Consider the following 17336-nt stretch of genomic DNA (forward strand, 5'->3'; position numbering starts at 1 on the left):
GTTTACTACTATGAAATTACATTCGGATTGCGCACTGGCCGAGGACGTCCTGGTGTACTTGACGTTTTTCCCGGATGAGAACACCTGCAGCTCTCCCATCAAGAGTTACATCGGGGGGGGGGGGGGAGGAAGGTCAGCGTTGCGCTGATGTGCGGGGCTGCCATCTGCTCTGGCATGCAATGGTTGTAAACATGTGTTTTATTTAGGCTTTGCCTTTGCATGAAGGCCAGGGAGGGGGACCAGGAAATGCATTCCACCCCAGCCTTCAATGAGCAGGTGGTACGGTTCCAGGTGCCAGGGAACGGAACGGGGGAGCTCTTGCCCAGATTCTCTGGGTCCCAGCCCGACCGGGCAACCTTTCGCTGCTCTCGGGCTGCAAAGAATGTCGCCTGCTACTGTGGAAATAACTTGATTATCCAGGTTAAGTTCTTAAGTTAAAGGGTTTTTTCCCTACTGAATCAAGACGACTCTCTGAGTCCCGTCGACAACTTCAAAGACAGTTTACGTGTACAATAAAGGCTAGAACTCTGTGCTGGAAAGAACCAAACAAAACCCTAGAAACCAAATGAAAACACACACGCACACACACGAAACATATGATTAGCTCAGTGACTACAGATACATAACCAGTCAAGTGAGTAACGTGTTCAGAAAACGCGGTCACGTGGACACCGTTGGGGAAACGTGGTGTATCCTACGTGCTGACGGGACTGGGAAAGCCTCTCAACTCCTTCTAAGAGCAGAGGCCACCGTCTACCCACGCTGAGCTACAGATTTTGGTAAAATGTGTAATAAAACCCGAGTCCCAGAGACGCCACACTGTTGATTAACCAGAGAGTGAAATGAAAGCAGTTTGTTAGGAAGCGTAAATGATGTGTGAATATTAGGAAGCAAACAGAAACTTCGGGTCATCCCAGTGATAAGCTGCGTTCATCTTGCCGCGGCAGTAGACACCTTCCAGTAGTAAGGACAAAAGAACACGGGACAATTCACAAATGAGAACTGACGCTGGAACTCTCTCCACGGAGCCCTGAGAACACAGAGAAAGACGGTCCCTCTGAACCGGGGTTTGGTCAAGGGACTGGAGATTACTGGGAATAATACCTCCATTTTTGAAGAACAGGACGCAGGATTTTAAAGAAACACGCTTTTACATCTCCTCTGAATGTACCTTCTGCTTTGAGTTCTGAAATAAAATGTAGCGAAAATTTGTACTAGGGATATGTAAATTAAGATACATTGACGGACTTCTCACTTAAAGAGAAAAGTAAAAGGCAGCCTTCCTGTTTCAGAAAGAATATTTAAGCAAACGGCTAGGTTTGTAGCCGTCCTCAACAAACCCAAATGAAAGACGCAGACCAGACTGCTACGGACAAAGAAAACCTTCCAATTTTCAGGCTTTAATCAGAGTTCAAAAATTTGGGTCAAAAGCAGTGAGGTTTAAGTGAAGAGACAGCCAGAAAGGCTTTCCTTTTCCTGAATCTCATTCTTCAGACCAGAAAAAGTTGTGCTTAGTGGAGGGAAAGCCAGTTAAATTGTTCTCAATAATTTTAGAGCTGATTCCTCTAAAAGGCTAATCAGCATTCTCTGCCGGGGGCTGCCGTCCTGTTCCAGACTGCAAGAGTGACTGAGAGGAGAAGTCTTTCTAATGTTAATTCAACAGCCCAAGTAACCAAGTCCAAAGCTCTCTTAGGAGAAGGGCTGCCAAGGAAGTGAGGAACTGCTCTTAAAATGTGGTTACTCACTAGGAGCACTGGGGATGTGGATTTATTCTTGCCAATCATGACCGACGTATGAGTATACAAGCAGCCGAATCTGGGAATACACACCAATAATCTGTGTCCAGAATAAGAGCATAATAATCATTTTCCAATATTGCTGAGAACTATTCTAAAGCTGAAATCAGGAAATTATGCCTTCAAAATAAAACTGATCAGGGCAAACAGAAAAGTCTATTCTTTGCCTTATATTTTTCCATACAGGAAAGTGTTCTCTACAAAATAGCTTGATTCCCACTCATCTAGTTACTCCAGCGCTGTTGTGAACCTATCTATGGTCTAGAATGCTCTCTGGGATCACGCAGAATGCGGCACACATCAAAATCACCCAATCAGTCTGGGGCCAGAGAGAATCTTCCAGGGGAACATTATATCATGAAATGATGGGCCACCCATAAGTCATTAACCTTTCTCCACCCATAAGTCATTAACCAATTCCCTAATTTCATGTGCAACAAATACTAAATTCTTATTCCACATGCCATGAGAACAGAAGACCTCCAGGTAGGGAATTAAGCCAAAGTGATACAATGTTCAAGTAAAATGGAAACAACAGTGAAGTCTCCAATGTTCCCAATTTGTCCCCCATCTGTCCCCCATCTACTTAAATTGTGCATTATCTGCAAGCACAGAAGTTACATCTAGCTTGCTCACTGCTCTGTTCCCACTCCTCGTTTAGTGGTGGCCACTAATAGATACTAAAAAGACATGTATTGACCAATAGGTGTTACATACATTCCCCAACTCTTAGAAAAATGTTTCAATTCAATGTAGGGGGTTGAATAGTGTTCTCCAAAGTTCATGTCCACCCAGAACCTAGAATGTGACTGTATTTCTAAACAGGTCTTTGTAGATGGGATAGTTAAGATGCAGAGAAGGGAGGGTCCTATGAAGATGGAGGCGGACATTGGAATGATGTCAAGGAACGCCTGGGGTTACCAGCAACCACCAGAAGTTAGGAAGAAGCTGGGATGAATCCTCACCTACAGCCTTCAGAGAAAGAATGGACCTGCCCACATGGGGATTTCAGACCTCCTGCCTCCGGAACTTTGAGAGGATATATTGCTGTTGTTTCAAGCCACCCAGGGTGTGGTACTTTCTTACTGTAGCCCTAAGAAACTAGCATACTCGAGGAAAATGAGATCAGTGTAAATTATCAATTCTGTTTATCATCAACCATTCCAATAAGACAGAAGACTTTACATTTTTTAAAAAATTTTCTGGTCTGAAGATGGACATTCTGTAATTTTATTTAACTAGGGTTTGGGGACTTCATAAACCTTCACATAATTAATAAACTCATCTGTAAAGTCTATTCTCACTTCCACAATATTATCCCTTCTTTCTTGATCCTCAGATGATTCTCAAAAGACAGTCTCTCTGGGGCCAACACCAGGACTACCGGAGATTCCGCTCTCTCAGTAACCCCCATCCCGCATGCCCCGGCACACGGAAATAATGAACTTGCTCTAATTCGCACGTTCCCTGGGACCTTGAAGGGCTTCCCTGTGCAGTGGCTGCTGTGTCCTGTGGCAGAGATAACACGGGTTGTGTGAACCATGCATCTTGAGTCACCTGCCACCTCTGCAGCATGCCCTGGTCCTCGAGCCCCCTGACCTCTGACACATCCCTGAAATCACCCTCTCCCAACCAGGGCCGACTGCCATGACCTTCATTCCTGCTCTTGGCATCTCTCCCTCTTCACTGCCACCATCCAACCTGATGTGGTTACGAGGAAGCTCACGGGGCCATGCCCAAGCTCCCGGTACAGACTTCTGAGAGCCATGCTCTACTGGAAAAATCTCTCCTGGTCTTCTTCTTGTTTTTTTCTTTTTTAAAGTTTGTTTATTTATTTATTTATTTTAGTAATCTCTACACCCAACGTGGGCCTCGAACTCATGACCCTGAGATCAAGAGTCACATGCTCTTCTGCTTGAGCCAGCCAGGCATCCCTGTCCAGTACATCTCTCTTCCTTTTTCATATGTGCCTAGTTCTCGCCTCTGAGAAGATTTTCCTGACTACTCCATGCATATCACTCCTTGTACCTATTTTTTTTTTTTAATCACGTAGAGCCTTCAGAGAGCTTTATTTTTCTAAATCTGCTAGAGTTGGCTCTTGAACAACAGGTTTAAACTGCGTGGGTCCACCTACATGCAGACATTATTTATACTACGGTACTATAAATGTACTTTCTCTTCCTTGTGATTTTCTTCATAGCATTTTCTTTTCTCTAGCTCACTTTATAGTGAGAATATAGTATATAATGCATATATAATGCAAAAAGCATACAAAATATGTGCTCATCGACTCTTTTGTTACTGGTAAGGCTTCTGGTCAATAGCAGGCTACTAGCAGTTCAGTTTTTGGAGAGTTAAAGGTTATATGCAGGTTTTCGACCACGCGGAGAGTCAGCACCCCCGCCCCTATGACAAGGGCCAACTGTAACTAAGACTATTATTTCATTTATCATAGTGAGTTGTGAAGCATTAAAGTATCTACATCACGCACCCCAATGTTGATAGCAGCATTAGCAACAAAAGCCAAAGTATAGAAACAGCCCAACTATCCATATGTCCATCGACTGATAAATGGATAAAGAAGATGTGTGTGTGTGTGTCTGTGTGTGTGTGTGTGTGTGTGTGTGTGTGTGTGTGTTGGAATACTACTCAGCCATAGCAAAGAATGAAAGAATGAAATCTTGCCATTTGCAATGACGTGGATGGAGCCGGAGAGTATTATGCTAAGTGAAATAAGTCAGTCAGCACAAATACCATATGATCTCACTCCTTTGTAGAATTTAAGAAACGTAACAGCTGAACAAGCAGGGGGGAAGAGGCAGAACAAGAAATAGACTGTTAACTATGGAGAACAAAGTGAGGGTTGATGGAGGAAAATTGGGAGAGGGGATGGGCTAGGTGGGTGATGGGCATTAGGAGAGCACTTGTTATGATGAGTACTGGGTGTCCTACGGAAGAGATAAATCACAAAATTCTACATGGGCAACTAATATTACACTGTATGTTGACTAACTAGAATTTAAATAAAAACTTGGAAGAAAAACAAATTTAAAAAATGAAGTATCCATATCCCTTACTAGGTCATGAACCTTTTGAAGTCAACAAGTGTCTTCCTTTCTTCCTTTTGTAACCCTGGTATTTTGCATGGGGCCAGCGAGATGGCCGGTAATCAGGAAACACGGTAAACATGGTCAAGGAGAGCATGAAAGTCAGTCAAATAAAGGTGATCAATAATAAACTGCATGACTACAAGCTAGACTTTGCACAACATCTATTTCATCCATAGATGAACCTAAAGTGGAGAAAACAGAAAAATCTGTAGAGCCAATCCCTATGCTCAGAGTTGGTTAATGCCGCATAGGCAGAAAATTGAGTGACATCACTACAGGTTGTCTGGTACGAGGATTTTGAGGCAGTGGTACACTTTCTGAGGACAAGAGGTTCCCCATTCTTGATTATTTTGATTTAAGACTATTTCATGTTCTTGAGTGCCAGACAGATTTGGGGGACTGTTACCTTCCGGTAAGAATGCAGTGACAAGGCAGGCCACTCCTGCCACTATGTTGCTTCCGGCGAAGGGAAGGCGTCGTCCAAAACGTTCAATGGTCAGTAAGATCAACAGGGCTGCGGGCAGCTCCACAACTCCCGAGATGAAAAAGTCAATATAGAGGTTGCCTCCTATAATTCCCAGGCGCATGACGAGTCCTTGATAAACCACTGCGCTTGTGAACCTGGAGCGACATTGAAAGACAACGGAGACCAAGTAAGACATAACTTCGGCCTGCTCTGCAGGAAGGGGCGTGTTGTAAATTCGATACAAGCTTTTGAGCCCATCACAAGTCAGACTTACCAAGCAAACATAAGAATAAGTGTGCACTTCCTCATTTGGGGAGTCCTCACCAGATCTAAAAAGGATGGGTTACTAACTTCCTCATCTGTAACAGTGATCTATATAAGAGAAGCAGATTTCAGTAGCAAATACAGCAAGGCACACCTGCATATTATTGATTTTCATTGACCAGATTCAAAGCCACCAAGTCAAATGATCTGACTGAATTGACCAGGGTCTTCCACGACGGCGTCTTAAAACCTGAGAACGGACAGTCTGATTCCCTAGCCGTTATAAAAGGTCAAATTCACAAAGATGCGGTTGCTGCACGAGGGGCTGTTCTCAGGTGAGTGTCAGCGGTCCTGTATGCTAACCTGCTCTGACTAACCAAGGAGAAAAGGTGTGTTTTAAAGTAAAATACATTCATGCATTTACTAAACTAGACAGAATAAACGTAAAAGTGGCAAAAGCAGGTGGGATCCAAAGGAGTGTTTCTTTATTAAATTTCAACCTGATGTTAACAAATGAGATTATCTTAAATTCAAGAGCAAGCACGGCTCCAAAGGCATCAATTTGCTTTGGTCCATTTGTTGGAATCTAACATCTTTTCGATCCTGGAAAATTCAGCTCATCTCTATTTGGCCATCCAGGAAGCTGGTCTTTTCTTTCATTGCATGGAACAAATATCGCTGTTTGCCTACTGTGTATAAGGCACTATAAAGGAAACCAAGCTGAACAGCAGGTACTTTGTCAGTCACCCCGGCTAAGCATTACACTTAATGAGTCAGACAAAGCTTGATATCTCCTGTCTCTGCTTGCTCCAGGGAAAGTCACACACAAGAAGAAGACTGCAAAATCAACGCCTTTGGATCACCTTCTCTTCCTATGTCTTTCTTCTATCCTAAGACACATATTTTTCATATTTTCACATCTCCTAAATTGGGACATGTCCTACAACTGAGCTGATAAGAAAACAATATATTTAATAATACATAGCATGGATTTTCTTAGTGGTACATAAAATGATGGGTCTTACAATCAATAGGGTCTTAGAGTCAGTGACACAATACTAGCTTCCACGACAGTGCCTGGGGGAGACTGCTAATTGATGCTACCATCCATTCTTTCCTCCTTCCTTTTGATAACAGAATCCACGGAATTTTAGTTGGGCATGTGGCTACCTTGCTAAAGTCACATTTTCTAGTCTCTCTTTCAACTACTGGTGGCCCTTTGATTAAGATCTCAGCAATGAGATGGGAATAGAAGCCATGTACGCAAGTTCTAGATCCAATCCTTTAAAAAGAAGGGGCTTTGCTCTTTATTCACTGCCTTCCCGCTCCTAAGGGATGGAAGGAGATGCTGGTGAACCAGCTTCTCCTAGACAACCTGCTGCAGGTGACAGTGAAGAAACAAGATAACTAGAACCTGGGTCCTGGAGGTGCTCAGAGAGCAGAGCTGCCTTTTAGAGCTGGGCTGCTTACCTCTGGGTGGGCATGTTTGAGAGAAAGACACTTTTTTTTTTTTTTTTGCCATTATGTTTTTTGGGTCTCTGTTTCAGCAACAAGTTGACCTGTACTCTAAACGAATACAATGCTTATGAAAAACGTTACCTTTGCTGTAAGGCAGGAATACCAAAAATGAAAGAACTTAGTGTATTACAACAATGGATCATTGTGTGGTTGGTTATCGAAATGTTTTCCACAATTAGTTTCTGTATCTTGTCCACGTTAAACTGGTTCACTTCTAAGGAGCATGTAATATTTGTTAAATTCTGGGCTAACTACTTTATGTGGATTATTTCATTTGATTTTCATCAAAACTCTCCGAAGTTAATACTTTTATCAATCCTGTTTCATAAAAAAGAAAAACAAGGCTTAGGACTTGAAGGATTATAGGGACGGTGGTTGAGCCAGGATTTGAAATCAGGCAGTTGATGGAGATCCTTTATTCTTAATAGTCACATTGCACCATTGAATGTATTAAAGGCTTTGTATTTTAGAAAACTTCTGTGTACCTGATGGTCACCTCATTTTTAAAGAAGGACATTACACACTTGGCCAAAATCTAACCTTCAGTTAAAACGCTCTTTAATGGAAGAGTTGGGTTTGACTGAAGTAATTTAGACCTTAAGCATCTTTAAATTCAAGATCAAAACTGCCCATAGTATGAGGGCAGTTGTCCTCTATGGACGTATCACTTTTTCCAATGAGTCTTCTTTTCACTGACTTATGGGTCTTCCACAGCTCAGACTTGGGTCGGCTTGGCTGTGCTCATTCAGACTCCTCCCTTTTTTCTAGGGAGTCCCTGGTCTCTCTACCCGACCACACATCTGTACCACCGCTCCCCCAGAGCACACAGATGGTGACAATCTTCTCTTTTCTAAAGCAGTATTTGCCACAATTTGTTATGGGTTCTCTTTCACTCTCTCTTCAGTCTTCTTATCTTCTCCCCATAGCCAGGACTTCCATCGACTAGATCAGCCTCTGTACAAACTCGCTTTCATTCATGTCCCGGTGTCAACACCCCAGAGTTCAAGGGAGATCATGTATCATATATTTCAAGATCTCTGGTCAATTCAGGAACATAACTTGACATTTAAACACTGTTGTAGACTGTTCAATTACTGTGGTTCTTATCTCTAGCTGATCAAATAACTGGCATCTCTTGCTTTCACATTAGCTCTGCAGATGTCACTTCTTCTTGATCGTGATCTCCAGGCTGGTTAAGTTACTACACGACCACAGAATTATGACATGCTAGCTTTTGACAAGGCAATAGAGGTCTACTGGTCTGACCCAGAGATTGGCAAACTTTCCGCAAAGGACCAGATCGTAAGTACTTTTGGTTTTGTGGGCCCTATAGTCTCTGTTGGAGCTACTTAACTTTGCCATCAGAGTGTGAAAGCAGCCATAGATGGATACACAAATGGATGACTGTGGCTGGATTCCAACAGAACTCTGTTTACAAAAAGAGGCAGCAAGGCAGGTCTGGCCCACAGGCTGTAGACTACTGAACTCTGCACTAGAGGGTTAGAGCTGCAGGAACTTAAAATATTCTTATATCTATCACAGAGAAGAACAAGGTGAGGCACAGGAAAGACAAGTATCTTACCCACTGAGAACGCACAGACAGTAAGTAGATGAAGCAGGAGGTTGACATCTAGGTCTGTATCTTGCTAACCACTATGCTCTACTGTGTCTGCAGTATGCAGAGTATAATATTTTTTTTAACGTTTAAAAAATATGCTTGTATATTAATAGTTCTCACTGGGTAGTGGGATTATGGTGGTTTTTACTTTCTTCCTTTTTGCTATATTCTCTTGAAATTAAAATTTAAACTGGGAGTACTTTTCCTAACAAGAAGAACTATAGCTCACCTTTAAAGTAATGGATTTAAATGAGACCTTAGTGTACCTTTTTTGTGGTTGGCTCCGTGTCATTCTCCCTTTCTCGTTCTTAATAGAACCCCCACGGTGCACTCCCCCCTTCATCAATTCCCATTCTCAGGGGAGCTGATTCTGTTTCCAGTTGTAGGGGAGACCTTGTTACCTAAGGGTAATTCTACCCTCTGTGCCAGTGACTGGCCATGTGACCCAATTTGAGCCAATGAGAAATAGGCATGAGACCCAATTTGAACCAGTGAGACATGGTCTCGAGAAAGTCCTTCACTGGGGTGCCATGGTGGCTCAGTCAGTCAAGCATCTGCTTTTGGCTCAGGACATGATCTCAGAGTCCTGGGATCGAGCCCTGCATTGGGCTCTCTGCTCCAGTGGGGAGTCTGCTTCTCCCTCTCCCTCTCCCTCTCCCTCTCCCTCTCCCTCTCCCTCTGTGCTCTCTCTTTCTCTGTCTCAAATAAATAAATAAAATCTTTAAATAAATAAATTTTTTAAAAAAGTCCTTCACTGACCTTAAGTCAGAGGTTCCTGAAGGAATCTTCTCTCTCTACCCTCAGGGAATTAATGAGAAAATGGTGGGCTCAAGTAGAACTCTGCCGCCAGCCGATACCCAGGAGGGAATCAGTATGAAGACGAAGCCACCCTGTCAGCAGAGTGGAGAGGGAGAAAACCATGGCTTGATGGGACTGTTGAGACCCAGGTCTAGCCAACCCCAAGAGCTGCTGTAACTCTAGAGTTCCAGATACATGAGCCAGGAAATGGGCTTACTGTCTAAGCCCATTTAACTTGGTTTTCTGTAACTTGTTGCCAAAGGCAGAATTAACTGGAGAATTCAGTCCAGAACAATGCTTTTGCACTAATAATCGAATATTTTAGGGAAAATTATTTTGTATTAAATAATTAAAATAATTGCTTGAGTGTTTCAACTTACTCAGTAAAAATATTTACTATTAGTTTTAATTTCAAAGTTTGAAGATTTAGACTCAAGCAGTCACATGATCTCGGCTCTCCCAAAACACAAGTTTAATGCCTAATACATATCCTCTACCAAAAGAATATGAAGTAGTGATAAAACCAAAGGTAATTAAGACCATAAAAACCAGTCTTCCCTGTCCAGTGAATGAAAGGATTAATAGTACTTCCAAGCAAGTATGTATATTGCCAATTTAAGAATAAATCCAGCTGGTTTTTGATTTACTGACATGTTCTCCACAGTGACGCAGATATTCTGAAAGACGACCCACTTTCTGGGTGTCCAAAGACCTTGAGAGACTAAGTGCCGTATCTCGGGCTGGAATGCGGCCAGTAAAGTCTTGGCGACTCATGTGCGGCGGCTGCTGAAGCTATTATTCTTCTACAACTTCTAGCTCTGTATTTTGAAATTAAGCTGTGTTTATTTTCTGTTGCCAAAGGGTTAGCAAATTTCACTTACTCTGAGTCGGATACAAAAGAGTAGAAAGGCTAGATCAGGTTATTATATATACATACTTCAACTTGCTTTATTGAAATAGAACTTTCATACAATAGAAGTCGGCAATTTCAAGTGTACGCTTGCGTGAATTTTGACTAATGTGTAGGGTCGATGAACCACCACCACCACCACCACCATCACGATACAGACCGTCTCCATTATCCTCAGGAAGTTTTCTCCTGACTCTACAGTCACCCTCTCCCCCCACTGCTAGCTCCTGGCAACCCCTCCTCTGCTTTTTGTCGTTACAGTTTTGCCTCTTCTAGAATTTCATGTAAATGGCACTATACAGAATGTTGTCTCTTGTATCCAGCCTGGTACGATATTCTGTCATATGTTTATGTCATCTAAGCGGTGTCTGCCTGCTTCAGTCTGGAGCAAAGGAAGACTGGAAAGGCTCGTGGTAACACTTGTGTGTTTGGAGTGTTGTTGCCCAGTGATGTCACTCAGAGGAAAAGGTGTTCACAGGTAAGCTGCACACGTCGGTTTCCTGATGTTTATCCACTGAACTGATTGCTATTTGTCCTAGCTGTCTCCTAATGGTCTTTTAGTTTTCCCAACACTTTTATGTTACATTAACAGTGATGTTGCTCCTGTTGAACATGTACTTTGTTCATTGTTCTGTGATTAATCAAGCCGCACGTACCACTCTTCCTGGTGCCTTTCTGAAACCTCTTTTCCAGTTGACATTTTAATTTAAATCACCAAGGAAGAGAAAGACATTATAAATTCCAATCTGTTCTAACTACGGTGTTTGAGAGCTCCCCCGATGTGGGGTTGGTTTCTGGTCAAGAAGGACAACCAGCCAGGATCAGGCCAGAGTCACGGGCTTTTGCTCAGAATGTTTTCTGACCGGCACGTGACTTCAACTCGGTGAACCTTACTTCTCTCATCAGGAGGGTGAGGATAGCAACACTTGCTTCACTAGTCCTTTGAAGTTTCCATTGGATAACCCCTATACATCCACACCCCCCCGCCACACACAGTAAGAGCTCAATAATGGAAGCGGTCAGCATTACTACTGATTTTGTATATCATTTCAGAGATACGTTACTTCCAGATGATGATTCGGTTGGCACTTTTTTATCTTTTTAGTTAGTAAACTGTAGCTGATGCTCTCGCCTAAGGGGAGATGCTTTTGAAGACACCCCAACATGAATCCTTCTGTAAAGAGAAGAATGTTCATTGTGCCTTTTTTTTTTTAAGGAATGGATTTCTTTCTATACTGGATTTTTAAAAAGTATACCAGGTATATTTAATGTCAATGTGGCACTGTTGATCTCCCAGGCCTTAGGCCGGATAATTTTTTGTGAATGTCCACACAAGCAAAGGATGCTTAGCAAATGTGTTCCTCAAAGTGTCCACGGTCCACACGTCAGCAGCGTGGCCATCGCTTGGGGGCTCGTTACACACACCCTAGCCCAGATCAGGGCATCAAAATCTTCCTTTTTACAACATCCAAGGAGATTTGTGTGAGAAGCACCGATGGTCAATGAATTGGCCTGCCTTAGAGCTGACTCCTAGTGTTTACTCTTCCCAGGCTGAGATGGAAGAGGAGTCCTCCAGGCTTTGGAGGAAAGACTACGTTCTGCAGAGCCTGCCGGGGCAGTGGGGGGACAATGTCAGGCGGCCACATCTCTAGCCTTGCAAGTTTACCTGGCTGCTCTCGAGAGCTGGATTTTTCATCCACTGCCATATTTCACAAGGAAAAGCAAAGCCGTGGACGAGAAGAGGGCACTTCTCTGGTCTTGAGTCCAACCCTGTGATGTAATCAATTTCACCAGTTCCCTACAGTTCTGTTCTCTAGAAGTCTTTCATCTTCCAGAAACCAGGGAGAATCAAATATTACTTGGGGACTTGGGGCTCACTGATCTGGAGGACCAGGGGCCATCTTCAAAGTTCAACTATCTGCAGGTCTTTCATACAAGCATGAGGGGCTGGAAGATACGGATGGGCAGGAGGAAGTCCACTGGTGACTGCTGGGGTACCCATGCCCTTACCCGCCACGTTGTGCACGCCCCCATCAGTGAGACGAAGGTTGGCACCAGAAGTCCAAGGGTAACAGTTTCACATTATAAAGCCTAGGCTAGCTTCTGGGTGGTAATGGTGCTACCCGGTATCCATAAAAGAGAATTTGTCAAATAACCCATAGTGCTTTGGGAATTGTTAAAAACCTCATTGTATTTTGAAACAAGAGTAGATAAAATATTTACCATACAGGGTTCATATGACAAAGGAAAAATCCATATTAAAATTATGATGAATATCTGCTGCTTAGTATAGTAGTTAAAAACAAATCTCGGTCACTAGACGAGGGCCATCCGATAAAAATAAAGCCTGAGTTACAGAGTTCAGCTTAAATTTTCCAGAAGCCACATTAGAAAGGGTAAAAGTAAACAGGCAAAATTAATTTTAATAAATGTTCCATTGAATTCAATCTAACCAAACTATTACCATCTCAATGTGTAATTATTATGAAACTGAACGAGATTGTTCATGTGCTCTGTGAAATCACTATGCAGTCCGCTCTTCTAGCTCATTTCAGTTCAGACTAGCCATAGTTCACGGCTCCGTGGCTGCCCATGGCTAGGGCTACTCTATTGGACACAGCGAGTCCAGAGCACCTTGGACCCAGCCAGGTCTTCTGTTAGGATGCTCTGCAGAGAAGATATTTATTCCATTCGTTTGAGTCTGGCTGGAAAGCGTCCCTCCCGGCCCCTCCCCAAGCAGGCACGCTGCCTAGAACAGCAAAAGTGCATCCATCTCGAGGTCCCAGGAGGGATCCAAAGTGCAGCCTTAATATTAGCAAAGGTTAACGGGTTGCAGCTGTGGGTCACGTGTTGGAACATTTCTTCATTTCTTAAAAACAAACTGAGAGAGGTTTTTTGGGGGGCGGGGGGAGAAGTGTTAAAGTAAGAGAAAGAGAAAGAAGAAAAGGCACTTTCAGATCTAAAACTCTAACCCTAAAGTCTCAGAACCTGGGGGGGAAACACCAAAATGTGCTGTTAGGGGACTGACTTAGAATGTTGGGAACCCCGGACTGCATCAACGTCAGTGACAATTACTGAAAAAGAAAAATTCCAAATAGCACATTTTAAAGGCTGTTCAGAGCCTCACACTACAGTAGCATGCTCAGATACATGACTTGTTAGCTCAACGAATACGCCAATTGAGTATCTGTAAGTCAGTAGGTAACCAAGGATTTCTTTTAGAAGAGAGGGAAAAAGCTAATGAGTGAATTAAAGGAAATCATCTGATAAGTCACAAATAAAAAGCCCAAACCACAGGCTTCCACTTAGCAGTTTCTTAGCATCATTTCTTTTTAGTCTTCTGGACGTTTCCAAAATGGTTTTAATCACAATGCGGTCTTGAACATGACAATAACAGGATATAGACTCGGGAGATGGCAGTTCTCCTCACTGGCTGGGGGGATGCTGGCCACTAGGTTTGTTAGCTGTTGCCCTTGCCAGCCTTCTTTCCCAGGCTTTCAGGTTTGCAGGATGCCAGTAAAAAAGCAACTTTGCCCAGTTAGATTCCTGGCAGGTGTCTTTCTGCCCGGGCCTGTGAGTGTAAGGCACTCACTCCCACCCCCTCCTTTGGCTTGGCAGCCCTTTCTGTGCAGGTCAAGGTCAGCTAGGCAACATCAGGCTCCATCACGCAAGTGCCCAGGGCCGCGGTAATGGGGCACGTCCAGGACAGTGTTTTCAGACAGCCTCCTGTATTTGTGCCAGGGGACCGGGCCCCTCTCCTCTTTTCCTTCCTTCCGCCCTTCCCAGCCTCTGCAAGCAGGGATTGGGGTCCCTACATAGCCCCCACGTGCTCCCAGTCTGCTTGCTTCTCAGGCATCTCTTCAGGGCGTCTGTCTGAATCCCTGCCCTGAACTGGCCCCAGCCTGCTGGCTGTGCCCAAGGAGAGGCCTGGCCGTCCTTCCTCTGCCTCCATGTCCCTGTGCTCCTGGGATTTGTCCCCCTGGGCATGGCCTTCCTTTTGCTCCCCGGGGGCCCCTGTCTCTAACAGGAAACGGGTCTTCGTAATTTCCACTATATTTTTCTGTAAGAACTTTTAAAATTGTGTTTATGCTTTGACCATATTATTATTATTATTTATTTATTATTATTATTATTTTACCAGTGGCATTATTGCTACTTTGTAGCAATAATTTGAATTGAAAAGCATTTATCTTCCTGAGTCGGTGATTCTCAGACTGAATCCCATATTCTTAATCATTTGTTCTCTTTTAAAAGAGGTCTGTGGGGTGGCACTCACTGGCACTGTTTGCCAAATATTTTTGGCTCCCTACCTCTGCCCTTACCCCATTATGGGGGCATGATAAGATTGCACTTCTTGGCCATTTGTGATCGGGTGGGGCCACCACCCCAAATGTGCCACGGACTTGTGAGCATTTCATTGCCAAAGCAAGATCCCCTAGAATTCTCTTTTCCCTGATGGTCCAGGCAGCAGCTGCTAAAACAGCCTGGATTATAGCGTGAAGACCCTGCTCCAAGGAGAGGGGCCCCCAGTGAACTTATGGGGCACAGACAACAGCCCTTTGTTATCTCAAGCCACTGAGATTTTGGTAATGTTTGTTACACACATGCCTAGCTTATCCTGAGTGATAAAGACTCTGTAGATTTCTCAAGTTTACCCAAAAAACCTCTGGTCCACACCTCCTCTTGATAGGAATTTATTACGCTAAGTACTAAATTTCTATTTTGAAGTAATTAAACTTAGGCTGTTCAATTTAAATTTGGAAAAATTGCAATTTTTATGATGTTGTTACTTATAATCAATAACTCCTTTTGATAAAATCACACCATTAAAACTCCTAAAAATAAATGAGAACTATCTCTTCTGCATTTTCAATTCATAGGCACTAACCAATTTAACACAGAAATAAACCATGAAAGCATAACACTGAAGCAGAGAGAATTCTGGGTAGAATGACCATCCTGTCGAAGGCTAAGAGCTTATGCAGCCGCCCAGGGAAAGAAAAAGTTAATGAATCAAATTTCAGCCCCAGGTAGATCTCATGAAGGTGTTGGTGGGTCTAAAAATCATCCTCTCTTTTTACGTTTAGGAAGTGTGCTCATACATATCACCTCCTTTTAAGAGGGATGGCGGGCAGGCAATATTGTCACAGAGAGCAAACCTTATTATTTAAAGAAATGAGAAGTATCTGCAGGAACAATCACAACACTTCTGCCTTTGCATTACCGATGTTCAGGCTCTGAAGAGAACATCTGCCTCATGTCAGGGATGAACAGAAGCAGAAAGTGTACGATACAGGAGGATAAGTCTTTGGGGCATTTACTAACAAACACATATTTATCTTTCAAAGCCAAGAATAGGAAGATGACTGGTAGCCATATATGAATCTGGGGTCTAAATGCTGTCGTTTGTTACCCATTTCTTCCTCCACACGGAGCTTCGCAGGAGGACTAGTTTCACTGGTCACCTGCAAACTGCTTGTGTCCTAGCTCAGGTCTGCAGCACAGAAGCACATGTTTGAATTACAAATTCTGGGGTCCTTAAAAATAGTAGACAGCTTGCAGGCTGTAAACTGACTCAGACTTTGAAACAGGAACTTGATAGATGATGGATCTGCTTATTAGCTGGAGCTCAAGAAACAAAACAAACAAAACAAAAAAACCTGGCTCGGCAATGACACAAATCAGGGTGGATGCCTGCTTCGCAGTCAGAATGGTGGTGGGCTCCCGATGAATCCAGGCATGACTGTGACAGCTAAAGCCGTTAGCTAATAGGGGAATGTCTTTGTGGCCCTTGGATGTAAAAGAATATTTCTTAAACAAAACCTCTAATACAATCAATAGGCAAAAATATACCCTGATTTGCCTCTATCACATAAGTTTAAGGCTTTAAGAATTTTTATTCAATGCAGAAAAAATAGGCAAAATCAAAGCGTAGCTAAAACACTGAGGAGAATGTACTTGCAATGTCTAGAACCAACAAGGGGTGGTTTTCCAAACCTGAAAGGAGATTCTCTAAATTGAAGGAGACAAATACCAGAAAATCCAATATACATGGGCAAGGATATGACAAGGTAATCCACAGAGAAGGAATCCAAACAGCAAAGGAAGATGCATGAAGACATGCTGAATTTCACTAGCAACCAGAGACATGCAACTTAAAACATTCAGGAGGCTGGCCCCATTAGAAGATGGGAAAATACCAAATGTGTATGTGGACAAATGGGACGCGCAGTGGGTATACTCAGAAAGCAATCTGGCATTACCCAGGGCCCTAAGCCCGCATGCATCCCAGGACTCAGCAGTTCCACTTCTGGGTATTAAACTCCATGAGGAGCCTCACAAAGGTTCCAAGGGGACACATATGACAATGATTGGAAACAACCCAGGTGCTTGTCATTAGAAGGATGGAGACATGAAACACAGCGGATGGCATTGATGAAAACCACACAGCACTCACACGTGAGCAAGATGGTAGAAAGGTATTCTGATTGGATCTAATTGGATCAATATGTTTTAAAACATATTGCTGCATGAAAAAGTAAGAAATAAAGCAAGACCTAGAGCAGCACAATTCCGTTTACGTTACCTAAACACACACGTGCAGCAAGCTCTAGTTTTTAAAGAGCACGTAAATATCAAAGGGCACAAATCAAGCCTATTCTGTTGGACACCTGTTGAGAGGGGACATGGGGAGAGAGGAGGAAGGGAAAGTAAAATGAAACACCAGGGGGCCTTGCACAGCCCAGTGATGGTTGCGCCATGCACAAAGAGGCATGATTAAGTCAACTCTGCACTCAAAGAGAAATGACAATAACCAAAACAATCTCCAGCAGAGTCATGTTGAGGCCATGTTGGA

The 17336-nt window shown here is 43.2% G+C and overlaps 1 protein-coding gene across 2 annotated transcripts in view; it reads right to left on the minus strand.

Annotated features, from left to right (window-relative positions):
- Positions 1 to 17336, minus strand: part of SLC22A3 (solute carrier family 22 member 3) — an 86816-nt gene that overhangs the window by 9294 nt on the left and 60186 nt on the right. For both annotated transcript variants that reach the window (XM_026505169.4, XM_057310910.1), the window contains exons 6-7: positions 5647 to 5744; positions 5313 to 5527 (exon numbers count right to left, since the gene is read on the minus strand). In XM_026505169.4, the coding sequence (XP_026360954.1) occupies positions 5313 to 5527; positions 5647 to 5744 (313 nt within the window). The remainder of the gene's footprint in view (positions 1 to 5312; positions 5528 to 5646; positions 5745 to 17336) is intronic.

Source organism: Ursus arctos, unplaced genomic scaffold, assembly GCF_023065955.2.
Source record: "Ursus arctos isolate Adak ecotype North America unplaced genomic scaffold, UrsArc2.0 scaffold_13, whole genome shotgun sequence".
Classification (NCBI taxonomy): domain Eukaryota; kingdom Metazoa; phylum Chordata; class Mammalia; order Carnivora; family Ursidae; genus Ursus; species Ursus arctos.